At 42.9% G+C, this 26868-nt stretch overlaps 2 protein-coding genes across 4 annotated transcripts; one reads left to right on the forward strand and one right to left on the reverse strand.

Annotated features, from left to right (window-relative positions):
* The first annotated feature begins 5303 nt into the window (after positions 1-5303).
* slc25a45 (solute carrier family 25 member 45) lies at positions 5304-12985 on the forward strand. Of its 3 annotated transcripts, XR_013132325.1 has the most exons (8): positions 5304-5418; positions 6380-6458; positions 6567-6610; positions 6698-6769; positions 7433-7621; positions 8543-8795; positions 8960-9317; positions 12380-12985. XR_013132325.1 is itself a non-coding variant. In XM_077011973.1 (7 exons), exons 1-7 carry the CDS (start codon positions 5407-5409, stop codon positions 9253-9255), a joined length of 945 nt encoding a protein of 314 aa, XP_076868088.1. In that variant the 5' UTR covers positions 5304-5406; the 3' UTR covers positions 9256-12109. The 3 variants fall into 3 exon arrangements, 2 of the variants coding, with proteins under 2 accessions (XP_076868088.1, XP_076868089.1); XM_077011973.1 differs by lacking the exon at positions 12380-12985 and having other exon boundaries at positions 8960-12109; XM_077011974.1 differs by lacking the exons at positions 5304-5418; positions 12380-12985 and adding an exon at positions 5794-6041 and having other exon boundaries at positions 8960-12109.
* LOC143518993 (neutral alpha-glucosidase AB-like) lies at positions 12800-26600 on the reverse strand. Its single transcript, XM_077011966.1, has 25 exons — positions 26480-26600; positions 25898-26011; positions 25612-25771; positions 25386-25513; positions 24943-25122; positions 23330-23395; positions 22480-22543; positions 22234-22318; positions 22020-22116; positions 21733-21913; positions 21519-21657; positions 19397-19632; positions 19008-19134; positions 18820-18899; positions 18416-18556; positions 17622-17718; positions 17422-17523; positions 16466-16709; positions 16202-16266; positions 16046-16122; positions 15753-15827; positions 14648-14761; positions 14155-14267; positions 13788-13888; positions 12800-13502 (listed from the first exon to the last, which is right to left on the reverse strand). Exons 1-25 carry the CDS (start codon positions 26497-26499, stop codon positions 13393-13395), a joined length of 2916 nt encoding a protein of 971 aa, XP_076868081.1. The 5' UTR covers positions 26500-26600; the 3' UTR covers positions 12800-13392.
* Between the last annotated feature and the right edge of the window lie 268 nt (positions 26601-26868).

The following is a 26868-nucleotide window of genomic DNA, read 5'->3' on the forward strand; positions in this document are numbered from 1 at the left end:
TGTTTGGACTGTGCTGAGGCTCAGTGTGGGCTTCATTTCCATAAGGTTTTGGGCATCAAGCTCAATTTGGCATGGTATCGTATGCTCCTGGTGTTACGGAACAGCTCCGGACCCCTCCCTGTGGGCGTGTGTTTACGTCGTCTGCGTCTTGCCGTCTGCGTCAGTGGATTCTCGTGGGTGTGGTTGTTTGTGTGTGTTCATCCGTCACACCTGTGGATCGTCTCGTAATCACTCGGGGCTCATGTTGTCTGTCTATTTAATGTGCGTTCGCGCAGTGTCTTGTGCTTGTCGTTGTCTGATTCTCCACGTTACGTGTAAGTGTAGGTGTTTCTGTGTGCGCTGTCTTGCGCTTCTGTTTAATAAAGCAGTGACGTTGGCTGCAAAAGCAAGGATCCGTGTCTCGTCCTTCATGCTGCACCCCAACGTTAAAGAACGACAAGCCGACAACGAGACACAATGTCAGGCTACAAGGCGAAGCCCAGCAAGCGGCACCACCGCTCTTCTTCCTCCCCCCCGCGCCGCGAAGCCCCGCCGACTTTGGCGCAGCTCGAGCTGGACCCGGTCTGTGCGTCCCTACTGCGACAGGCAAGGGTGCACCACAACCCCGAGGCGGCGGAAAAGCTCCGCCAGGAGGTGGTGCGGCTTTGAGAGACGTACCACCCCCCTTCATCCAGGGAGCTTTCACCCCTGCGGGTGAGCTCCTTTGCGCTCGGCGGTGTGGAGAAGATCCCAAAGAACGAGTTTGGGGAGGGGGATTCTGAGGCAGAGGACTCGGACGAGGAGGAGGGCTACCCTCCGTCGGTGGGCGAAGCGTCCACCGTGGACTACTGCAGAGGAATGGACCCGGCTCCCTCGGTCTGCTCCGCCCCCACGGTGGACTATGGGGAAGGCGACGAGGAGGAGGAGCTGGACTACCCTCCCTCCGTTGGCTCTGCTTCTGCAGACGACCTTAGTGAGGGCGAAGGGGACTATCCACCCTCCTTATATTCCGCTCCCACCGTCTACTACGGAGAAGGCGAGGAGGACTACCCTCCGTCCGTGTACTCGGGCGTGTCCGAGGGCACGGACAGCGACCCGTATACGGAGGAGGAGGGTAGCCCGGTGGCGTCAGAGCGCTCCGTGAAGACCGTGAGGGGGAGAACCAGCCCGGCGGTGAGTGCGTCCCCTGACCCATCCGAGGGGAGCGCCATGGACTGCTCTCGGGGTGAGAGTCCAGGCTCTCCGATGGTCTGGAGCTTGGGCAGTGAGGAGGAAGAGGAGATGGAGGTCGGAGAAGAAGCCCACACCGCCCGCTCCAGAGCGCGGTCGCGGAGCGAGGAGGGAGATCCCTACGGCTCACCAGACTCGTCCGTCAGCCGCGCTGCACCGGGCACGTTCGCCAGCCGCGCTGCACCGGGCGCGTTCGCCAGCCAAGCGGTACCCGGCTCCGGCGGTTCCGGATCTCTCTCCCCTAATCGCTCTTCTTCTGGCGCGTAGTCTGGCGCCTGTTACGTGTGTGTCTGTCCCTGTATTCGTCTGTATTCCCGTCTGTTTGCCGAATCCCTTTTGCCCTTTCGTGCCCCTGTGTGTCGCTGTGCCTGTTTGTGTGTTTGTGAACGTCCCGTTCGGTGTGTCTAACGTGTTTTCCCCGGTCTTCCCAGGGAGGGTGTTTTAGAGGATTTGTGACAGTCCTGCCATCGGGGGAGACGGCTCGGAGGTTCGTGTACTCAGCGGCTCCGGACCTGCTCGTCGGTGTAGGTTCGGGGCTTTCCAGCTGCGCCGGACGCTCCAGGAGTAGCGGGCCCCTGGTGGGGGGTTCTGTTACGGAACAGCTCCGGACCCCTCCCTGTGGGCGTGTGTTTACGTCATCTGCGTCTTGCCGTCTGCATCAGTGGATTCTCGTGGGTGTGGTTGTTTGTGTGTGTTCATCCGTCCCACCTGTGGATCATCTCGTAATCACTCGGGGCTCATGTTGTCTGTCTATTTAATGTGCGTTCGCGCAGTGTCTTGTGCTTGTCGTTGTCTGATTCTCCACGTTACGTGTAAGTGTAGGTGTTTCTGTGTGCGCTGTCTTGCGCTTCTGTTTAATAAAGCAGTGACGTCGGCTGCAAAAGCAAGGATCCGTGTCTCGTCCTTCATGCTGCACCCCAACGTTACACCTGGGTCTAGAGAGGTGGTTATTTGGGACTTGAATTTACTGAGTTTATCAGGGTCGTTGTTCATATTTTTTTGTATTGTTGTTCTTTATTTTAGCTGTTCTGTGTGATGTGATTTTGTTGATTGTATTGATGGTTTGTTGTATTTTTGATCTGTAGGTGTTGTGCCCGGCATCCATCTGTTGAGGCATTTGGAACTCTGAACCAGTTCACCCTTGCACAACTACTCAATATGCCATTTTGCCCCTTTAATTTGAGGCATAAAATGATGGGTGTCATGGAAATTTCCTGAAAATAGATGCGGACTCAAACGTGGTTAAAAGAGATTTATATTAGAAAAGTAAAAAAGCTCAAGAGTCTCATCTAGAACAAGAACTCTGAGGAGAGAGGGCAATCCAATCTCCTTTATTCCTTTTGTTATCACATGTTTACAGTACATTTGGGCACACTGAGAAACTGAGGGGGGGAGAATGCACAGTAGACAGTTTTCGTCTCACATGTGCAATCCTCCTTTTATGGATTTTTCCTGTTTTTAGTGGAAGAAACTGACATATCAGTTGTACACAAGCTTTCTGTCTCTGCATATTCCTCTGACGCCAGTTATAAAACACACATGATACATACAGTATCACTAAATAACACTATTGACAGACCTTCTGCTAATCAGAAGGACATGTACTAAATCATAATGTTCTTTTGTAATCTTAAATGACATTAGCAAAATGGTGTAATTTCCCTCACATCTCCTTCCTTTGATTCTGTGTAATCATAAAAAAAAGAAAAGAGACTAAGACATTAGTTTATTTCAGGCCCCCAAATTTGTTATGTTGCTCGGGGCTGTGTGGCACAACCCAGTCTCCCGGTTGGAATCCATGCAGTGGATTCTCCGACACCTCTGGCAACACCGTCTTGACCTGCTCAGACACAACAGAGACAGACGTATGCAGGATAACACATTAGTGGCTCACAAAGTGTGTGTCCAATTCAGGCAGCCCCACTCCTGTGTTTGGAGGTCGTTCAAACGTTATCTCAAAGGTTGATAAGCACTGGGGGTGAGTGCCACAATATCAGAGACAGGCATTTTACCCAGTATAGTTCTGAGTCAGTTTAGAAAGCACTCCTTTTATTGTGCCATTGGCTCTCTCTACTGCTCCTGCACTAATTTTTAGACAATTAGGGTTTTTAAGCTCTCGCCGGGCCACATAAAATGACACGGCGGGCCACATTTGCCTGTTAGATTTGAGGGATAAATGATGTTGGGCCAGGCACAAAACTTACACCTAGGAACCTGTTATGTATGATGCATGTGCGTGGATTTCGGCGTACGCGCGGTTTGATTCATCTGGATTTTTTTTTTGCTTACGCCATTTTCTGGATTTGTCCGTACACCAATTTTCAGTAAGAAATCCACACAAGTCTTTGTACATGAGGCCCCTGGAGATACAAGTTATTCCTGTCTCGCTTCACTCATCTGCCTCATGACTCCATTTGATCACATGCAATGTACGTACAAAAATAATGTCTTATATCAGAAAGCAGCATGGCAGTAAAATGTTGTTGCTGAAATGCTGCAATGTTGTTGGCCCAGGCTAAAATCAGGTTTCTCTTACAGATAGTAACATGTTATGTATGATGCATGTGTTATTTGTCTGGCCCGACGCTTTAGAGGCATGCAGCAAGCCTCTGAAATTGCCCCTCTGAACCATTTCACCTGTGCACTTTACTCAATATGCCGTGTTTCCAGTAGATTTGAGGTATAAAATGATGTTGGGTCAGGCTAAAATAAGGTACCTCTCTTAAGGAGCGACCTGTTCTTCATGATGCATTTGTTATTTCTCTGGCCCACTATCAATAAGGCCTTCAATAAGTCTCTGAAACTGCTCCTTTAAATGCATTCACCTATATGCCCACTGCTCAATATGCCATGTTGTGTGCTGGTATTTCTTCTTCCGATTCATTTGTGTTCTAGAACAGCTTTTCTGTGTTTTTAGTTTTCAAATCTAAGAATATGTTTCCTTATGTTAGAAATGCTGACTAAATCAATTATCATGTACAAATTGCATATAATTGAAATAGAAACCATTTTACAAAAGGAATGCTTTCAATATATTTAAATATTTTTTTCTACATTCACAAAATAAGTATGGGAAGCAATAACCTCTTAAATGTATGATCCTATGCTCGTTTGTTTAATCTATCACTTTTAAACAAAGTGCGCAGCAAACACACATCGTGAACACACCCTTTTTGAATAAGGAACCAACTTCAGCCGCCAAATAAGGAGCTGCGAATAACTAGCCAAACGAATCGGAAGCTGCGAATAAGTAACCAACCTGACTACCCAGGGCTCGAGTAGGGAGAGGGGCCCATTTTGCTTATGTGCTTCGTTTACTGGCATTTATATGTGGCCCACTGACATTGAGAGTGTACAGGGCCCAGAATTTGCTGCAACAATCCTGATCTTCAGCGTTGTGCACCATCACACCCCTCATTTGCATGCACATAAAAATACTGCCAGCCACATGAGAAGCGGGTGATCCAAGATGGCAGAAGCCTGCCCCGATGTGCTCCAGTTCAGCAGGAGAAGGAAAGTGGACAATTCTTTTGAAAACTGTCATAATCAGAAAACACGTGGTAGGATGTGGCACTGGTGAGCCATATAAAGAACGGCATTTTTCAAAGCAAGCCTAATCTCTGGTGGCTGTACGTTCACGTGACCCCATAGTATGCTTTGATTTTGTCCCATACTGGAAACTGTACTCAGTACTACGAGGACCAGTATGCAGTATCCAGTATGTACTGAATGCAGTACGTAGTAGGCTATTTCGAACAGAGCGTTTCTGAAATGTAGCCTACCCGTTGTCATTTTGATGCATTTGGTTTGCGTATTTGCAGCGCGTTTTTCCTTTGCAGCGCGATGGACCCTCAGGGCCACCGTACAGAGGAATGAGGTTTGTTGGTGAAGTTGTGTGGCATGTGGTGGCTCTAGTACCCCCATACTCAAATAGCGGCAAGTGGGCATTGGGCATCTATTTCTGGCCCGCGAGCTGTTTTGAAAAGTTTTTTTTTTATGATTTTTTTTTTCAATCGCGCTATCCGCTCTTGTTTTGAAATCGCGCGCCGCGATCTCAAAACGAGGCTGGGGATTGCCTCCATGGCAACAATATACAGATAGCAGCAGCAACACGTTTACCGACCGGAGCAATAATGACATGCCCGAAATTTGCCCCCCCATAAAACTGGACAGCGAAAACCGCCAGTTCCAGCCAGAATGGACAGAAAGGTTTGCGTTCTTTCTACCACCGTCCAGTACTCGCCCTATGTGCTTAGTAGCGTGGGTTTTGGCGAAGCACATGAAGTCATTCACGGATTCAGAGATAATAGCTATTAATTTTAATTAATGCCCAAATGCAAATTATATTTTTATTTTAGGTAATATTTTGTTTTGAATAAAAAGGAAATGTTATACGTTATATGATACGTTATCACACACGGTCCCAATAAATGGCCCCTTGAGTCATAGAAAAAAAACATTGTGGCCCCTCATAATTTCTATTTGAGTACCCCTGCTCTAGTAGCTGTGATAAGCTGCAGGACAGCTTTTGTGCACAGTAGTACAAAAAAAGGATTTTCTGTCCAATGAATAGGCTAAAATACCAGCCCTGCCCCTTTTCGTATGCCCCTCTGCTTGTTTTTTACACATAATACTACAGGATCGCATCATCAAATAAGTATAACGAAATAAACGAAAGTGTCAATTTAACTACGATTCGGACTAAGCTAACCTAGCTGACTAGTGAACTAGTAGAGAAAGAGCACTTAGGCGCGCCATCCCTATGCGAAAACGATGCAATTAGCCTAGATAGCCTAAACTCAACCGACCCAACTCCAACTACTTGAAATGAGGTAAGAGCGCATAGTTTTTTCGATGCTTAGTTAGTTCACGAGAGACAAAGCGTTTTTGGCGTTTTTTAAAGTACAGTAAAGTGATATCCGTTTATTATTTTGGCTGAGAAGTGATCGGGTTCATCTAGTTGCGTTTTCGCTCATGGTACCAGAGCATGATATTGACAAGAAATTCACCTCCGCCAAAACAGAACATAAAGCTTCCAAATGGTTCTGCAGTTTTTGCGTCTACGAACCTCAGTCTACATTCAGTTTCTTTAAATTACTTTAGTGGAGCTATGTATGTTAATGTACCTCGTAAAAGTCGCACTGTTTTGCCTGTTTTACAATGCATATAGCCTGCAAGGGTTCGAAAGGATTCACTGCCTTCAGTAACTACCATGCCGTTTGTGGAATTCATTGCAGGATGGATTTCGGGTGGGTTTACATTTTGCTTGTTACTTCTGCATAAGCAGATGAGGTCCTACGTGTAAGATTATTGTTAGCAAGTATTGTCAGAAAGCACTGAATTACTTTGTGTCTCAGGCGCAGTAGGACTGGCTGTAGGACACCCCATGGATACTGTGAAGGTGACTTTTTTCATTAAGGTGTATTATTTGTGCTCATTAACACCTCCAGACCCCAAATGTTTACATTTATCCTCCCTACATACACAGGTGCGCCTCCAAACCCAGTCCACCTACAAAGGGATATTTGACTGTGTGATACGGACATTCAGACATGAAGGGGTGAGTATAAAAATGCTGGGATATAAACATTTTCAGTATGGACATGGCATTCGGTTGAATATACACACTGTGGTTTTACAACCCTGATACCTTGTGACTTTATTTGTTTAAGGCTGAAGGATGTACACTGTCCATTGTTGTTAGAACTATAGATACAATACTTGATGGTTGGGCAACCTGACCAACCTAAAGTTTGATCACTTGCTTTAACATCATCACTCATGAACTATTGTGAGATTTCTATAAAATGTGTGCGTGTATGTATGTGCGCACGCATATGTATATGTATATATATATATATATATATATATATATATATATATATATATATATATATATATATATATATATATATATATATATATATTTTTTTTTTTTTAGTGTGATGACAATGGCATAAAAAATAAAAAATCACAAGGTATCTAAATATTCTACTATTGCTGCTGTATGGTGTAAACGTACAGTGACTGCCAGAGAATAACTGAACATTAATTAGACGTGTGTAATGATACAAAGCTCATGTGTCATGTGTCATGCTTATGAATTACAGTATTAAAGGTTCTGATGATCTGTTTACAACCCAATGTACATAAATGTTAATCAGTGACTTGATAATGAAGGACATCCTTCTTTTTTCTGGTTTGTTTATCTTTGCATGCTTAGTGCTATGGTTTCTACAAGGGCATGGCCTTTCCTGTGCTCACCGTCGCCATTAGCAACTCACTGGCCTTCGGTTCGTATAGCAATGCCATGGATTACCTCACCCAATCACAACGCAGTGAACGCATCCAAGGCAACAAGGCACCACTGTCGACCATTTACTTAGCTGGATGCTTCTCAGGATTGTCACAGGTAGCTCTAGACATCTGTGATGTTATTAAATCCTGTTACAAAGGTTGTCAAATATGTTACAAATATGTCCATGACACTGCCAAGTGTCACATTATTGTTTGCAGCTCAGCCATTTCCTTTTTCTTATGCATTTACATTACAAACGTTTAAATTGTTATGCGTTAAAGGGCATGAAAATCTCTGCTTTAGTGGACTATGTAATTTTTATGGCAATCCCAGAGGTGATTCTAGGATCAGAACTTTAGGGGTGCTCAACACTCAAGGACTGCCATATAACACCATCCACCACAGCAGTCAGACTCAGTTCATGACTCTGAGTATTGTTGCAGACAGTCTCTCACAATCCAACAACCAATTTTATTAGAGTTACAGACTACACCTGTTGGATGTCATGCACAGTTTGTTATCCATTATGCAACTCTTTGTCAGTGGTCAGTTTCTGATGACAGGACCAATGCTGCTGGGGTGTATTGGCTGGCAAACCTCTCTTGATCCAGTAGTGACGAAGATCCATAACTCTGACACACATCAGCACAACTACCACGTCACTAACAGTGTCACTGAGTTTAGAATGGTCCAAATAATATCTGATCAGCCATGGTCACAACATCAGAAACTTCCCAGTGATGAATACAATTAAGGGTGACTCACCAGCTTTGCTGCTAGATTACACTCCATAATTGTAGCCCCATGACATTCACCTATAAGATAGGTGTATCTTATTATGTGGCCAGTGGATGCAGGTACCTGGTCTTGTATGCCACACCTTACTAGTCCACTACTGGCAGTGAACCACTGTCAATTCTAAGTTGTGTCAGTGCAGGAGGGTCAAAACACACTGACCTGCAGAGTACTGAAATCTTTCAGACCTTTATCATCATTAACCTCACCCCATTAACCTGACACTCACATCCTGACCAGGTGCTGGTCGCAGCCCCCGTCGACTTGGTGAAGGTGCGTCTTCAGAACCTGACCGAAGGCCGTCCGGAAAGGTACAGGGCAAAGTATCGTGGCCCCATGCACTGCCTGGCAGTCATCGTCAGGGAGGATGGGCTCAGGGGCATGTTCCGTGGAGCGGGTGCTCTCATCCTGCGTGATGTCCCCTGCTTTGGGCTTTACTTCCTGCCCTACGAGTTTACCTGCAGGCTGCTCACCGAGGAAGGAAAGGAGCCTAGTGAGTGTGCAGACATGGGGAGAACATGGCCAGATGTTGGCGTAGCTTCTACATAGGAACGGCTTGGTTTAATTATACTTTTCCGAATGCCACCAGAAAGGTGGCAGAAGGTATTTGTGTCTGCTTTGGTGGTGGTCACCTATGGTCATGGGTATTTACCCCAGGTACCTCTGCTGTGTTGGTGGCTGGAGGAATCGCTGGCGTGATCACGTGGGGTTGTGCCACACCCATGGATGTGATGAAGGCTCGGCTCCAGATGTCCGGGGCTGGCGGCCGGGCATACAAGGGGATCGTGCACTGCATCACCACCAGCGTGCGGGAAGAGGGTGTGCAAGTATTCTTCAAGGGTCTCCTCCTCAACAGCCTGCGAGCCTTCCCAGTCAACGCCATCACCTTCCTCATCTATGAGATGTTGATTAAGCACATGACTGTGCCACCCAAGGGTGGTGCTCAGAACTGACCCTGAGGAAACTTACATGTCCAGTGGCTTCTTCTTCTCATGATGCTAATACACCTGCTAAGGTATTCAGATTTTCATGTCATTTGAATTGCATATTGAATCGTATATTAAATCGCATTATTTATAGGTATAAACCTGTTCAAAGGTTGTTGGCAGAGTAAGACAAGAAAGGCCCAAGAAAGGGAGCAATTACTATTTATCGAAGAGTTAATAATATACTTGATGGAACGTAGACTCACCGGCTACTTTATTAGGTACACCTGTCCAACTGCTCATTAACACGAATGTCAAATCAGCCAATCACATGGCAGCAACTCAAGGCATTTAGGTATGTACACATAGCCAAGATGATCTGCTGCAGTTCAAAACGAGCATTAGAATGAGGAAGAAAAGTGACTTAAGTGACTGAACATGGCATGGTTGTTGGTGCCAGACGTGTTGGTCTGAGCATTTCATAAACTACTGGGCCCGTATTTATCAAACTTCTTAGAATTACTCCTAAGAATTCTGCTAAGAATTGACTTATGTCTAAAATAATTCTTAGTTAAAAGCTGAGACTAAAAGTTAGTTATCAAGCCTCTCAGTCTCATTTTAAGCGAAGTGTAGGAGTAATTCTTAAGTGTCAGTCTCTGAGCTGATTTACGACACCTGGCTGTGCCGCAAAGCTGATCCTGGATGAAAACCCAGGTTTCAAAACTCCCTGCAAGAACCAATCACTGGATCGGATTTCATAATCAATAACATTTCCTGTGAAATGTCAAGATAAAATTCAGATTCAAATAATTTTGCAGTCATAGTTTTTGTGAAATTACACAGCGTATTTACATAGTTAATAAATAATCCATTAAAAAATTATTTCATATCTACCTTTAAGTATGTGACATGCACTGGTATGTATAATTTTCCCTTCTTTCTTTTGTTATTCATATATTTTCTCAGATTTATTTTGGATACTGCATACATTCTAACCGAATCACATTCAGGCGGAGGACCACCGGGCAAGCCTCTTAGCGCATTTTGTGAGGTGGTGCAGCGTATCATGGGGGTGATCTGTGGAGTGGAGGGGGGTCAGGATCCTGCATTAATGAAATTCTAAAACATATCTCAAAGAAAAGGTTTTTTATCATTTATTTAGATTTGCACACAAACACTGTGATGCTAATTGTCACTTCAACATAATTGCATCTGTCAGTAATAAAGAAGCTGCTGGTGCTCCCGACCCTGCTGGCTGGAGCGCAGATTCTCCATCTGCCCCTCCCTCTTTGACAGCGCTTCCAAACACCTCCAGTCATGAATGGCCGGAGGAAAAGTGAGCGTCTGAATGAAGTCTGGCAGAGGACTCACTCCCAAATGACATACAATAACTGACAAGGCAGATGTCAAAGCTTAAATTTAAAGTATTAAAATCGTAGCATGAATATTACACTCTTGCACGAAAAAAATTAAAGGCAGAAAAAAATTTAAACCCATGCTTATCTTAATGCCTAATTATTGTGCATATTTGTGCATTGTGCATATTTATGTGCATATTTATATATCTATAAAATTGAAACGTGTACCTAAAATGAAGGTTCGCACGCGTCTCTCAGTGCCATCTCAGCCCCCTGGTGGCAACTCTTAACGACTTATGAGTCCTCTGGAGCAGTCTTAACTTTTCGGGAGAGTAAGAGTAATTCTTATACTTGAGAGTTTTGATAACTGGCACTTACACTTAACTCTGTGAGTAGGAGCAAATCTAAGAATTTTTCAGCACTTAAGTCCAAAATTCCACTCTAAGAAGTTTGATAAATACGGGCCCTGATCTACTGGGATTTTCACAGAGAGGGGGTTTACAGAGAATGGTCCGAAAAATAGAAAATATATTAGTGAGTGGAAGATCTGTGGGCGCAAATCCCTTGTTAATGCCATAGGTCAGAGAATGGCCAGATTGGTTCAAGCTGATAGAACGGTAACAGTAACTCAAATAAACAGGCTCACCAAAATTGGACAATTGAAGATTGGAAAAACATTTCCTAGTCTGATGATTCTCAAATTCTGCTGCAACATTCAGATGGTAGCTTCAGAATTTGGCGTCAACAACAATCCTGCCTTGTATCAACGGTTCAGGGTGGTAGTGGTGCAATGGTGTGGGGGATTTTTTTCCTGGCAGTTTGGGCCGATAGTACTGTGGAGTATTGTTGCCATGTCCACAGTGTACCCATATTCTGATGGCTACTTCCAGCAAGATAATGTGCCATGTCATCAAGCGCGAATCACCTCAGACTGGTTTCTTGAGTTCACAGTACTCGAATGGCCTCCATAGTTACCAGATCTCAATCCAATAGAGCACCTTTGTGAAGTGGTGGAACAGGAGATTCCCATCATGGATGTGCAGTTGACAAATCTGCAGCAACTGCGTGATGCTATCATGTTAATATGGACCAGACTCTGAGGAATGCTTCTAGTACCTTGTTGAATCTATGTCACGAAGGATTAAGGCAGATCTGAAGGCAAAAGTGGGTCCCACCCGGTACTAGCAAGGTGTACCTAATAAAGTGTGAGTGTATAACCATTTGTAACCATGATGTGGTTCAATCACAACTGTATTAAGCAATTTTATCATGAATATCTAAAGACATTACATGCAAAACCACATTTTCGTGCTGCCTAGCACCAAACCTGTGAATTGTCAGCCTTATAGAGTAACACTTTCTATTTTTTGTTTTAGAATTGCAACAGCTTTGTTCTGAGTGAACAGTGCCTAAAATTGCAGTGCCTAAGAGCGTCTGCTAAATGCCCAAAATGTAAGATGTTTGGTTATCTTGCAGAACTAGCTCTCGGAGCTGTTCTATTGAAATAAAAGCCACAGAGCTCATGGGACATAATGTCTTTATTTTATTAATTCAAGGTATCATACATTAACACACTGGTCCAGATTTATCAATGCAAGAACATGTTAAACTGACATTACCAATAAATGGTACACATCAAATCCTTGGTTATTCTACCTTTTCCATAAACCATTTCATTCTGGTGCATGTTAATGGTTTTATCATATTTTGCCATTTAAACATTTAAGGTCTGCAACAGTCCTCATTTCTTTCTATTATTCCTCAAGCTAATTTCAGAACTTCTGAATCTACAGGACTGTTTTTGAGAAGCCGAATGCATCCTGAAACTTCCGATCTGTGGATCAGAAACATCCGTCTACTGTGCCTTCAACATTTTCAACATGTCAATCCTTAGTGGGCAAGACCAAAGATATTAGTTTTGTATGTGCTCTTAACCTGTTCACAATGCCTGTTTTTCCAGCTCTGAACAGAAAACATGTTGAGGATATCCAAGGAAGGTAAAACACAAATGAGACCAGTCAGGTAATAAACAAAAAACAATGCATTTCTAGTCAATTCCTCTTCAAATACAAGTTATCAGTGTAAACAATAAATAGATTCTATTCATTTAAGAGTTCAGATGCAGAACAGAAACAATCTAAAACAGTAAAACTAGGATTAGGTTACTAAATATTATTTCCAATACTGTACTGGTTGTGGTTTTTATGAGGCCATTTGCTTCACTTAAATTAATAATTGAGCAATGCAATATTTAAGCAATGATTTATGGGAAACTCAACATCTTTTATGTACAATATATTTGCTGTAATATCAAAGGTTCCACATTCCATGTTTTGTCAGCTGTACTCATCTGAATTTGTTCATTTGAAATTTGAGACTCCATTAAACTAGCAGCACAACCTTCAGTCTCTTCTCTCATTTCTTGTTTCAAAACATCAGCAAATTTAGCTAAAATAACGTAACTGTCTAGCAATCAATAGGGAGAGAGTAAAGACAATCATTCAAAAGAATTTTCATCAATTTCTTTAATGGATTCAAAATTTTTAGTGGATGGTCTCTTATCATGTGTAAGTCCATAATCACTCCGTGTATGGGTGTGTGTGGGACAGGGGGATCATCTATTCAAAAATTGTGCTGTTGCTTTTTGTACTTTTTCTGTCTCCATCTATCTAATTGTCAGATAAGTGCTATGTCCAAACAAACTGTGGATGTCTCAATCTATCTTATTGTAAAATAAGTGCTCTATGTCCAAGCAAACAGAGTGTGTGTGTGTGTGTGTGTGTGTGTGTGTGTGTGTATCTTGGGATTACTGCAGCAGTATAGTCCAGTCCGCTCCTGCGTTGACTCCAGGCTTACGTAGAGTTAACACTGACATGGCAGAATCAAACTCAAACTCCACAGCAGACTCCTTGCCATCTATATTTCAATAATACATTTATTATATGTCTATTATCTGGCACGTAGTGTGACTAAATCCATTACACTATTCACATGGAAGTGCTGTACAATGAAAAGACGGTATATTATAAAGATGTTCTTGAGGTTAGGGTTGTCACTACGCAACTATAGCGGCCAAAACAGTCCAGACTGTATTACAGTCATATCAAATCATATCAAATATGTATTATTAACACAATATCAACATTTCATTTTGGTTATCAATATGGTGTACGAATTAAAGAGACTTAAGAATTCACTGACCTGCAGTCATCATAGAGACAGAAGCAGGGTGAGGAGCTCCCAGAATGACCACTTTCTCTATCCACGCTGCAGTTGTGAACTTTGAATCTGGGGCAAGATTACTGAGGGGGCAAAAAGTACTTTCATGAGAAAATGGCAAAACAGGCTGTTGACTTAATCACCATTCAAACCTCATGTCTCAGTGGTGTTTCATTAAGATGCTGGATCGAAGTATCAGGTACTGTAAATTTTACAATGAAGCGTTTTTTCTTTTATCCCTCAATATGTCTCTTCAATTCATTTACATCCATTTATAAAGTGTGTTTTAAAATGAATCTTAATTGCTCTCTTATCAGTATGTGTGTGGTGAAAAGACACCGCCCCACACCTGGAAATAAGTGTATTATCAGAGAAGTGGAGCCGCCTATAGATAAACTGCTTTTCTTTGTCGTAGCTGAAGGTGTGGAAGTCATCAACGTAGAGCTCGCCTTCAGCTGTCCCCTGGCAGGACAGAAATGTTGGACATTGTTCCAGAATAAGTATGACTTGAGCATGTGAAGTCAGGTAGAAAATGCATATGCAGTTAAGATCACAAATGTAAAATGGGGTTGGGATCTGGTAGCTCATGTAAAGGTAGCTTTGTGAGGAGCTCAACATAATCGAGCTCAATTCCACTACGTACTACCTTAAACTCATTGGCCCCTGCAAAAGCATTTAGGCACCTTAACATGAATCAGATTAACTTAGATTTGGTGAAGTTCCTAAATGTTTCTTTAAATGGTAGACCTGGACATGGCTTTGGTTTGGTTATGAATGGTGCAGTCGTTCAACCCAGACAAGTGAAACAGTGCTGCGGGTTGTGTCTCCTGCTGTCAGTTTACCTGAGGGCTAAGGGCTACGTAAAGGGTGTAGGGGTCATTCTCCATACATGTGGAGGATCTCCTCATGCGGTCTTTCCTGCTGATAATAGAGCCGCCACGCTGGAACACTGGAATCTAACATGAGAAATGGGTGAAAGAGCACTATAGAGTACACGCATACATATATATATACACACACACATATACATACATTATATATATATATATATACACACACACACACACACGCACGCATATGGGCAGTCATGGCCTGGTGGTTAGGGAACTGGTCTTGTGACCGGAGGGTCGTGGGTTCGATTCCCAGACCTGAGGTCATGACTGAGGTGCCCTTGATCAAGGCACCTAACCCCAACTGCTCACCGGGCGCCGGGATAGGGCTGCCCACCGCTCTTGGCACGTGTGATCCACAGCTCCCTAGTAATCACTAGTGTGTGTGTGTGTGTGCGTGTTCTAACTGCACAGATGAGTTAAACGCCCAGCCGCTCGCGCGAGGTGTGCGGAGTCGCGCTACGGTCGCTCGCGAAAGTTTCCAGTCTTAAATGGTCCAATGAAGGTAATTTAAAAACCAGGTCATTTCCTCAATTAAAAACCCGGGACGTCAGGGACAGGATGTGAAATATGGACATGTCCCGGGAAATACGGACGTTTGGTCACCCTATCGTACTAGGAATACATTTAGCAACTAAGTTATCATTACTGACCTGCGCGTTACCCGCAACGTGTTTTGCATTGAGGTGGTAACGAAGGGTGGAAGTGCTCCTGTGATAAGCGAACTCCTTCCTACATAAAGTGCAAATAACACTTTTTGTGTTTGTACTTCCATCTGGAAGTTTCTTATATTTAAATTTCCCATCCACCAGCGTAGCCTCTTCAGTCATCTCCATCATGATCTTATTGTGCGTCCATATAATCTGTATGTCTGGAACTCGTGCACTGAGAAACATTCCACGGTGCAAAAGTGTCTCATGCATTAAATGCGTTAAAATGCATTAATTTTTTTAGTTCGTTAATTTTCCTGTAATTAATTAATCGAAATTAACGCGTTAAAGTCCCACCACTTATATACATATACATACACACACACTCACACACACTCCTGATTTACCGAGCTCATGGTGACTGGAATGTAAAGGTTCTGAGCCCCTTTGTGTTTTTGTAATGTGTTGACATCATACCAGACCTGCAAAAACAAGTCACATTATTACCGAACACAGCAGACTAGACTACAGGGTTAAAATATTATCTATAGCCTACTAGTACTCACAATATAGCAGGAAAAACTGATTCACTACTTATTTTTTATATAAAATATAAAATTAAGACAGAGAGAGAGACTCTTTTGTGTACGTGTGTGTGTGTGTGTGAGAGATCAACATTAGTTGTTAAGTTCTGTCACACCTCTCCTTTGCCTGGTAGGTAGGCTGTGATCCCTTTTGCACCTTCATCGGTCACAGGGTGGACCAGCAGATCTTTACCTAAACAGCAGTAAGATGTTCATTAATATTTAATCATGTATTTTTCTGTACAGGTCTAACAGAGTTCATTTTGACTCACCAATTAAGTACTCGTCCTCAATGGCAAAAGTTGCTTGATCTTCAGGGTATTCCACCCACAGAGCCCTGTACGAGGTCATGAGGTCATGGGAGGTTGTGTCAGAGGCAAAGTAAGAAGAGTGGAGATTGAAAATATTAAAAAAATTAATTCATCCACTGCTCTCAATTAAATGGTATTGTGGGTCTTACTACCTAAAAAGTAAAAGTTAATTTTAAAAGTAAAAGGTAAATACAGTTTACCCCATTTAAAATCAGAGATGCCCACCTCATGACTGGCTGCCCGGTGCGGTGTGAGTTGTAGAACTGCTGGTACCAGTAGGGCAGAAGGGTGTAGCGCTGGCGAATAGCCTCACGGATCAGAGCCGTGTTATCCGGGCCGAAGAGCCAGGGCTCGCGCCGTGGGGTATCCATGTGGGCATGGCCCCGGAAGAAGGGCTGATACGCTCCTGCCTGGTACCAGCGCACCAACAGTTCTGAGCCAGGGTGCTTAAAGAAACCTCCAACGTCAGCTAAACATGGAAGCAGGCCAGGAAAGAGAAGGCAGTCAGACTGGACACCCAGAGTTGTTGAGTATCGAATTACATTTACTCGCATTACTGTAATTTTTGTGTACTTTTTAAAGTAGATTTTGTAACCTGTACTTTTACTGAAGTATATTTTGTGCTGAAGTATATATAGTGGAATTGTAATCCACTAAATTAAAATCACATATGTACTGAGTACAAAAAAACTGGTAATATAGTACCATTGCTAATCCTAGTTAAAATAGGTAGCATTTGTAGTTTCATATCACAAATTATCCATAAGACATTGATGGCTGCCATTGCTTAGACATTGCTAATGTTAATTGTGATTCCAGACTATTGACCTTGACTAATTTATTAGCATCAAATCCAAATCCTAAGTTGAAAAATAATGGTAACATTATACAGCGATTATTTAGGCTAGACAGAAATGCTACACAACTTACAATAATTTACATCTGTTTGGTCTGTAGAGTGGCTAAAAAAGAGTACATTTTAAAATATTAAACTTTTTATTTTTAACAAGAGTAGATTTTTAGACTAGTAACTTTACTCATACTTAAGTAAAAAGTCTTCAAAGTACTACAGTAGCTCTTGGGTACAATATTTTGTACAATTTCCACCTCTGCAGATACTTTAACCCTTTTGATTGGTGGGAAGCACTAGATCTAGAACTAGCTGGAGATCAATGATTTACCTCCACAAAAGGAGATGCCAACTAATCCCAGGCTTAGACACATGGGGATGGAGACCTTCAGGTGTCCCCACTCAGCTGCGTTATCACCCGTCCATACCGCCCCTGGAACCCAAGTGGAACATGAGGGCAGTGGCAAAGAATTAATGCATAAAATGACTCAAACAATCTTGTTCAAACCCAACAGGGTGACGAAGACAGACCGTAGCGCTGAGACCCAGCAAAAAAGGCTCTGGTCAGGACAAAGGGCCTCTCCATGCCACCCGAGCGCTGGACCAGGCCTTCAGCTGTCGCCATTTGCTGAAGGGAGGAGATTAAAGCCATTAACAGAGAGACAGAGTGGAGCCCTGACACCTGAACTGCAATTACATACAGATACATGCATACATTTGCATATACAGTGGTACCTCGAGTTACGAATTTAATTCGTTCCAGAGCCATGTTCGTAAGTAGAAAAGTTCGTAACTCGAACCAATTTTCCCCACAAAATGAATTTTCCATTTAAAATGAAAATGGGATTAAAACCTTCCAGTCCTCTGACTGGCATGGAACGATGCGTAGATACAGCATTTACTGTGTACTTTACAGTAAACAAAACAATTGCACTTGCGCACTAACATGTGAGAAGAACAGGATTCACGAATGAGAGGGCATTGTGGGAATTAGAGCGATGTGCCAACTACCGGCAGCATCCGGGAACTCAGCGTTTCGTAACTCAAGCAAGATTCGGAACTGGAGCAGAAATTTTGTTCGAACCGATGTTCGTAACTAGAAAAATTCACAAGTGGAGCTGTTTGTAACTCGAGGTGCCACTGTATGCTATATTATTGTCTGCTTAAAGGGTTCAAAGCGAGCTTTGTCCTCAAGTATCAGGGTCCCCCAACAACCTTCCATCTATCTTGTCCCTCTTTTGTCCCCTCTCTCCATTCCCAGCATTCCCGGCATCCCCTATAGGCTTGGTGTGAACCAACCAGCAGCGACTGGCCTACTTGCTCACCACGTAGAAGCCGTAGATGTTGTGCAGGTCTCTGTGCTCCCAGCTGCCATGCAGTGCGTCTTTGTGCATGGTCACCTCTGGCCCGTTGAACACAGACGGCTCGTTCATGTCGTTCCACGTGTAGAGGTTCTCCATGGAGCCCTGGGCAAAAGTACGAAGGCAAGGCCATTTCGCTCTGGGCCAAATTGGACAAGAACATTTGTTCTTAGTTTGGGGGGTGATTAGCTAACTCTGCAAAAGTTTAGGTTCCTTTAAAAAAAAGAAAAAAAAAAAGAATTCAGAACCTGCATTTTCAGGTTTTATCTTGTAATGGCTCGAAAAAGGAGCTTAGGCTTGGAAGAGGTCATTGAAGGCAAAATGTCTGTGCAGAGGTTGCTGACCAGCTGTGAAGAAGACGTCCCTACCTCGTACTGGTCGTAGGAGAACTTGCTTGCCCACCAGGCTCTCATTTCAGGGTTGGTGAAGTCAGGGTAGCCAGAGTTTCCTTTTAAGATAAGACAACAAGTAGGTTTAATGCTGCGGCTGAAGTGGAGAACCAAAACAGACCTTAAGTCAGTTGTGTATGTGTGATCAATGAATGAACTAAACCAACCTGGCCAGCACCAGCCTTCAAAGTCTGCACCATCTTTGTTCTTGACATAAAGGTTTTTGGAACAGATCTCGTTGTGAATCTTGTATCCACTGTCAACTCTGATGTGAGGGTCAACGATGGTCACCATCTGGGCAAAAATTGGCAGATTGAAATACTGGTCATTTAAAATAAAATAAAAAACTAAAAGAGATACATGAACACATGACTTTAAATAAACAACAAAATGTTATTACTAGACAACTTCAAAACTCAAACACAAGTGTTTGCAAATACAATATCTTAAATGTGGATTAGACTGCACCCACCCACATCCGCCCAGCATTACCATTCACCCACCCACAATCACCTACCCACATCCACCACTACCAGTCACCCACCCCCAATAATACCTTTCGCTTCTTGTCCATGAGCCCCTGCAGCATCTCTTTGGGCTGGGGGAAGTTCTGTGGGTCCCAGGTAAAGTAGCGTTTGCCATTGGCGTGCTCGATGTCCAGCCAGATGAAGTCGTAGGGAATATCGTGGTCATCGAAGCCCTGGTCCACGGCCTTCACGTCCTCCTGGTCGTTGTAGTTCCAGCGGCATTGGTGGTACCCGAGTGCAGAGAGTGGGGGGAAGGCCTGTGTGCCTGGCACAGCAGAAAGAGGGGCAAAGGCATTACTGTGTGTGTGTGTGTGTGTGTGTGTGTGTGTGTGTGTGTGTGTGTGTGTGTGTGTGTGTGTGTGTGTGTGTGTGTGTGCGAAGACGAAATGATATAATGCTGATATCATGCCATGGATTTCTGCATCTTAAAAAAATAATAACATAAAAATAACAACAAAAGAGCCACAAATTGCTTTGAACACTTAATAATCTTTACTTTTTTGTTTGTTTACCAACTAAATAAATGTCCACAAATCAAAGAAAAAAGAAACTGTAAAAAAAAAAAAAATGATTTTTTGCCAGGGGGAAAAAAAATTCAGACTTTAATTTGTCCAATTAACCAGCCAACTGATTAATCAGGTGATCATGAGAGAGAGAGAGAGAGAGAGAGAGAGAGAGAGAAAGAGGAGTGTGTATACGGTGGTGTGAAAAAGTGTTTGCCCCCTGTTAAAACATATCGTCACTGTGGTTTCTGACACCTGAGTCTCTAGCCACACCCAGGCCTGATTATTGCCACACCTGTTCTCAATCAAGACATCACTTAAATTAGGACCTGCCTGACAAAGTGAAGTCTACCAAAAGATCCTTAAAAGCTACACATCATGCTGAGATCCAAAGAAATTCAGGAACAATTGAGAAAGAAGCTAATTGAGATATATCAGTCTGGAAAGGGTTATAAAGCCATTTCGAAAGCTTTGGGATTCCAGCGAACCACAGTGAGAGCCATTGTCCACAAATGGCGAAGACATGGAATAGTGGTGAACCTTCCCAGGAGTGGCCGGCCGCCCAGAATTACTGTAAGAGCACAGCGATGACTCATCCAAGAGGTCACAAAAGACCCGACAACAACATCCAAAGAACTGCAGGCCTCACTTGCCTTGGGTCAGTGTTCATGTCTCCACCATCAGAAAGAGACTGGGCAAAAATGGCCTGCATGGTGGAGTTCCTAGACAAAAACCACAGCTGAGCAAAAATAACATTAAAGTTCATCTTGATGATCCCCAAGACTTTTGGGAAAACATTCTGTGGACCGATGAGACAAAAGTTAAACTCTTTGGAAGGTGTCTGTCCCAGTACATCTGGCATAAAAAACACTGCATTCCAGAAAAAACATTATACAAACAGTAAAATATGGTGGTGTTAGTGTGATGGTCTGGGGCTGTTTTGCTGCGTCAGGGCCTGGAAGACTTGCTGTGATAAATGGAACTATGAATTCTGCTGTCTACCAAAAGATCCTGAAGGAGAATGCCCGACCATCTGTTTGTGACTTCAAGCTGAAATGAACTTGGGCTCTGCAGCAGGACAATGATCCAAAACACCTCTGTGTGGCTAAAAGTAGATTTGAGTGGCCTAGTCAAAGTCCTGACCTCAATCCGACTGAGATTCTGTGGCATGACCTTAAAAAGGCGTTCATGCTGGAAAACCCTCCAATATGGCTGAATTACAACAATTCTGCATAGATGAGTGGGCCAAAATTCCTCCACAATGCTATAAAAGACTCATTCCAAGATATCGCAAACACTCGGTTGCAGTTGTTGCTGCTAAGGGTGGCCCGACCAGTTATTAGGTTTAGGGGGAAATCACTTTCACACAGGGCCATGTAGGTTTGGATTTTTTTTTTCTCCCTTAATAATAAACACCTTCATTTTAAAATAGCCTTTGGTGTTTACCTGTGTCTTTGACTAATATCTAAATTGGTTTGATGTTCCGAAACATTTAAGTGTGACAAACATGGAAGAAATCAGGAAATTTTTCCACACCATTGTGTGTGTACACATGTGAGCATTATAGGCATGTGTGTTTAGGCAGTAAGATGCACTGAGTCTAAATAAATATAATAAATAAAAATTTGGATTTCAGTGAGTTGTGCACCTGTCAATGAGGCATACTGTGTGAAGACATCATTGGGTCTGGGTCCGAGCATCACAAAGACGTCAATAATACCACTCTCCGAAATCCAGCGCACGTCTGTCTGAGGGTGATCACTTGAGCCCTGGACAAACTCTAGATTCTTCCCAAACACATTTATACATTAAATCCCATTGTATAAGCATTAGCGAAACAACCTCCACCAGTAGTGTCTCACCTGGCCAGCTGTGTTGGAGCTGATGTCCACCCAGGTCTCAGCCGCGTTGAGCCAAAAGATTCCCATGGTGCGCTGGGCATTGTGGGATACCAGGACAGGTACAGCGCCATAGAGGGCCATGGGGTTGTGCAGCTCATACTGGAAGACATCCAGGTTATACAGGCGATACGGGTCCCCACCACTGAAGGCACACAGGATGCACCCAGCACATGTTAGTATGTGAGTGCTACTTCTTGGTTGAAGTGTGTTTAGTTAAGTTTTAAAAACGTAAATAAATAAAAACATACTCTGTGTTTTTAAGTTTAAAAGTGTCTGCGTGTTCCGGAATGCCATACACGTGCTCCACACCAGGAAAAGAGAAGTCTAAACTAATGGAAGTGGGTCCTGGAAAGCAAAAATGAAGAACGGTAGCTATATTAAACAGAAGAAAAATTCATTATGGAAGAATAGTGTGTCTATCATAAGTAAGTAATAAATGTATGTGTGTGCACGTGTGTGTACCACTAGGTTTTGAGTCACTGTGGCTTTTAAATGTCTCTTCCCACATTCCAGGCTTATCATCTTCCTCTTTCACTTCTTGTCCAGCCTGAGATAAAGACAGAGATACTTACACTTACAGACATACAGGTTTGGGGTCTTAAATAATCCCTGTAACAATAAATAAATAATCCCTCTTAAATAATCCCTGTAATAATATCCACCTCCACCCCCTCTCATTCACTCACTCACAGATAATACACAACACACCTTATTGTCTGCCTTCTCTGTATTCTCTGGACTTCCAGCTTCCTCTGTGTTGTGGGCATGTTTACTGAAACACACATCATGGCATGACGTGAGGTATTGCTTTGTTGCTTAAATGCTTTGTTCAATCAACCTGGAAAGAGCATTGTGCCGAACGCCACTCTCTGTTGCTGCTGAAGCGTGGAGCCATGCATTGGATACACAGGCTGAGCACCATGTTTTCCTGCAGTTCTCTGTGCAACTATGACATACTTACTAATCATGCAGTGTCTGTGTATTTGAAATTAACTCCACATATAAAGGGGATAACTGGTAAAATGTTCTGAAGTTGAAGCTTATGTGATATGGTGAAATCTCCATGCAAAACATGTCCAAGCAAATTTAAGATGTACCATGTGGCTATGTAGGTTATATACTTTAAAAATACTCCAGTAAGAGTTAAAAATTGTATCAGTGATAAACACAGTACACATTAATTTAGCTGATTACAGAGACACTGATGATGTATGCCTTTAGAGCATAGTATGTTTGACTGTATATTGTTAGTGTAGCATTCCTCCATCAAGGAGCATGGACGGGTGCTCACTTTTGCAAACCCACTCCAACCCCAAGCAGACCTGCATTAGAAAATTCAGCTGGTGCTAAACAGAGAAGACCTTTTCATGCTGCCTGTGATGCTTATGTTAACATGACCATTTTAACATGACCTTTAACTAGATTGGAACTATTATTAACACAGTTCATGATATTGACAGATTTAATTGGACATTACTAAAGAATAATATAAAAACTAGATAATTTTGCACACACAATCAAGCACACACAATCAAGAAGCAGACCAAAGGGACGTTACCTAGAGAAAACGCTCTTGATCGAGTCCCACATGCTACCGACTGTGCTAGTTATTTTATGGGAGATACTGAGGGGTGGAGAGGGGGGAGGGGTAGACAGGGAGAGTAATAGGAGAGTCCAGGAATGGAAAAAACATGGGGAGGGGAGAAGGAACCAAAAAAGAGAAGGAGGAAAAAAATGGTGAGTCTTTCTGTTATGCAAACATTTTGGAAAACTGTGACAAGAAGAATAACGTGGCTAAAGGAGGATTGTAAAGAATGTGTTTGAGGGAATTCTTTTACACTGAACGTCCACAGAGGGGATCCATCTGGCTCCAAATACAGTATGATGATCCCATCAAATATATGTGCTGGGTTTACACTATGCTGGAAAGGCTGGCAAAAAATTTAAATATTCTGGAGGAAGCACTTCCTTTGGGAAACATCCTCACATGAGATGACCACACCACACACGTGACAATGACACAGCGATCACGGACAGCCGCAAAAATGGCTAACACAGCTAACAGCTAGCGAAAACCAGCAAAGCACTTTGGATGAATGTGCTCTGAACCACATGACTTAAGAACAAGAGTGAGAGCCACAAGAAAAACACTTTACTGTACTCAAATTTACTGTAGTCAACAGAGTGCACAACATAAAGTTGTGTTCAAAAGTTTACATACCCTGGCAGAATTTTTGCTTTCTTAGCCTTTTTCAAAGAATATGAATGATAACACAAAAACTTTTTTTTTAAAACACAGAGAAACCCCCACAAAGGTCTAAAAGCACTAGGCCATCTTAATTAACAAAGAGAAATGTTGGTCTCAGTGTCCATTTTAATCAGTTACAATGTAAAATATTCCCAAGAATTTTATGTTTTATGTTAATATCCAGTAACCACAGAAATGTTTGTTGGATACCTTGGAAAATGTATTTGTGAGAATGAGGTGGGGATTCTTAGTCTGGGGTTGAAAAATGAATTTGGAATACCATTATGGCTTGTAGAAAACATTAATGCACTTGTGTAATCCCATCTACAGTACCCACGGTAGTGGTTTGAACTTTCTCACTGCTCCAAATTACAGTTAAAATATGACTTTGTGCTGTACATTTACATTTGACCTTATAAGGTACGAGTTGATCATTGGTCAGCAGTCAACTGAACTTCAAGCCATATTGCTACAGAAATTCTCATTGAGGGAGCAGCTGACAACTAAACAGCACATCTCCAGTCCTTCTGCAACACATAGTACCACTTTGCCTAAGAGCTCCCTCACTGACACATCTGCATAGTACTGTATTACAACACACTGCTCCTACAACAATGATTAGTTACTGGTTTTTTTTTTTTATTAATGTTTTGATATTTCTGGATGTCCTTTGCCAGCTGCCTAAATGTTTGTGTTTCAGAGCATAAAAGAAATCCCTCAGAATAAACCAGGTGTGGGAATGTCCTTAAAGAGCTCATTTGCCAGTACAGGGGCCTGGACCCCCAGGGTACTCCCATTCTCCCACTGGTGATCTAAGGTCAGTCTATCAAACTTGGGTACTTTGTCAACAATGGTTATAATGAGTGTGTATGTGTGTGTGTATGTGTGGGTGTGTCTAGGTGTGTCTTTGAAGGCACACTCACGTGTCTTTGCGTAGGCGTAGCTGCTCAAAGGCCAGCAGGCCTCGAGAGTTGAGGGAGAGCAGCACCTGGGGACCCTCCACGATGTCGAGGCGGAAGGGCCGTGCGCTCACAATGAGCCTCTGCTCGTCGGCCCCCAGAGAAAGCACCACGCCATTCTCATCCTGGGACACCACCGCCATGCTGCCGCCACACAAGACAGATTAGTTAGGGATTGCCACTGTTGAAAAATGGGCTGTAATGGAGATAGGCTATCAATAGCTTTAAAGTAAGGAGATTGCTGGACTAATTGCACTGACAACAATGCCCAGATTATTTGCATATATATCAGTGAATATATATGAATGGTGGCGTGTTTCTCTGTAAGGTGGCAGTAGCACATTTAAAAAATTTGTTGAATGAATTGAATTTGTTGAATTTGGATGCACTCATGGGTGTAGACTCACGGTTCAGTGGGTGGGTCGGCGATGAGAACATCAGGAACTTCATAACGAGGTCTGAGAGGCTTCAGCTCATTTATTTTAACACGTGTCATGTTGCCGTGCAGCCTGTACAGCTCCAGCAACAGACGAACCTATGCAGACATACACCGAACACACACTCATATGCTCCTACTAGAGATCAGAATATAGAGCACAATGTGAAGCTGAGCGTTCTGCATCACCTGCTGACCTTGTTATTGTCATTGATGAGCTGCAGGGTGATTCTGGAGTCACTCAGCTCCAGGGTATCCAGCAGTGCTCTGTATGGAGACTGACCTGGGTTCAGCTCCCTTTGCCGCCTACACACACACACACACACACACACACACACACACACGAAAAAAACACAGCTAGAAGCAGGACAAATGAAAGACATTTGTAACACATTGTTATAATGTGAGAATAAGAAACTAGTACTACTTTAAAATTCGAAGGACACCACATCGAGAAAATAATTTTTGTCATTATTTACTCACTTGCAGAAAGAACTTTGGTCGCATGTTTTGAAGTTGCTGCGATCCACAGCCTCAGCACCGAGACAAAGACACAGCAGCCACACCAGCACCGGCACCATACTAGAATACAATAATCTTAAAGGTAAAGTCGATACAAATGTCAGTCATATCAAGCATTCCCGGTGCTACTAAAAGCGCAATAGTGTGATAAAATTGTGTAACGACGAGACTGAAGCAAGAACATGAAACACACAGCTAGTCCTTTGAGGAAACTATGAAACAGCATAATATAAAACAAAGCAATATGTAACAAAGTGAATGGACTGCCGATTAGCTCGAAAAACAAATAAGGCGGAGTTGAACGAGCATGACCGTGGCAGCTAGCTAGATAATTAGCTAGCTAAAGCCAGATCTCTTAAGCCTCTGCTAAAGGTATCCTCACTCAGGATTCAACAATAGTATTAATTAGGATAACGTTATTCGGAAGTAAATACTAAATAACAAATTGGAACTGCATACAATTTAAAGCATTTTAAGCAAACAATTCATTTTTGATTTTTATTAGCGTGCAAGGCATTGTAAATATAATCCTACTAATTCTACCTGTCAATGGAAGGCGCCATATTGTCTATGAACTTTGCCCCCTGATCATATGTTCCGGATTTTATTTTTGAGACGGTGCTAAAATAACCCGATGCCTTATATCGTTAATTCGGAATAACTGGTTTTACTGAAACGTGCATAAAATGCTTAAACCGTTTATATTATAAAAAAGTCTAAACGTTTTTCAAACTTACCCGTTCTAGCTGCATCCAGCGCTCAGATGACGTAGGCGGGTGTTTCTAGAAGGCTGTTGGTGATTGGTTATGTTACTCCCCACGCTGATGTCGCAAATGACTTGGGCGGGTGTTTCTAGAAGGCTGTTGGTGATTGGTTATGTTACTCCCCACGCTGATGACGCAAATGACTTGGGCGGGTGTTTCTAGAAGGCT

Source organism: Brachyhypopomus gauderio, chromosome 7, assembly GCF_052324685.1.
Source record: "Brachyhypopomus gauderio isolate BG-103 chromosome 7, BGAUD_0.2, whole genome shotgun sequence".
NCBI lineage: Eukaryota > Metazoa > Chordata > Actinopteri > Gymnotiformes > Hypopomidae > Brachyhypopomus > Brachyhypopomus gauderio.

Excerpts from the sequence above, each read along its gene's own strand:
- slc25a45 (XM_077011973.1), top strand. Across the intron at positions 6,770-7,432 it reads GGACATTCAGACATGAAGGG|TGCTATGGTTTCTACAAGGG; the intron begins GTGAGTATAAAA and ends TTGCATGCTTAG. Across the intron at positions 8,796-8,959 it reads CGAGGAAGGAAAGGAGCCTA|GTACCTCTGCTGTGTTGGTG; the intron begins GTGAGTGTGCAG and ends TATTTACCCCAG.
- LOC143518993 (XM_077011966.1), bottom strand. The coding sequence starts at position 26,499 with ATGGCGCCTTCCATTGACAG. Across the intron at positions 25,772-25,897 it reads GACCAAAGTTCTTTCTGCAA|CTGTGTTTTTTTCGTGTGTG; the intron begins GTGAGTAAATAA and ends TCCTGCTTCTAG. Across the intron at positions 25,123-25,385 it reads GCCGACCCACCCACTGAACC|CATGGCGGTGGTGTCCCAGG; the intron begins GTGAGTCTACAC and ends GTGTGGCGGCAG.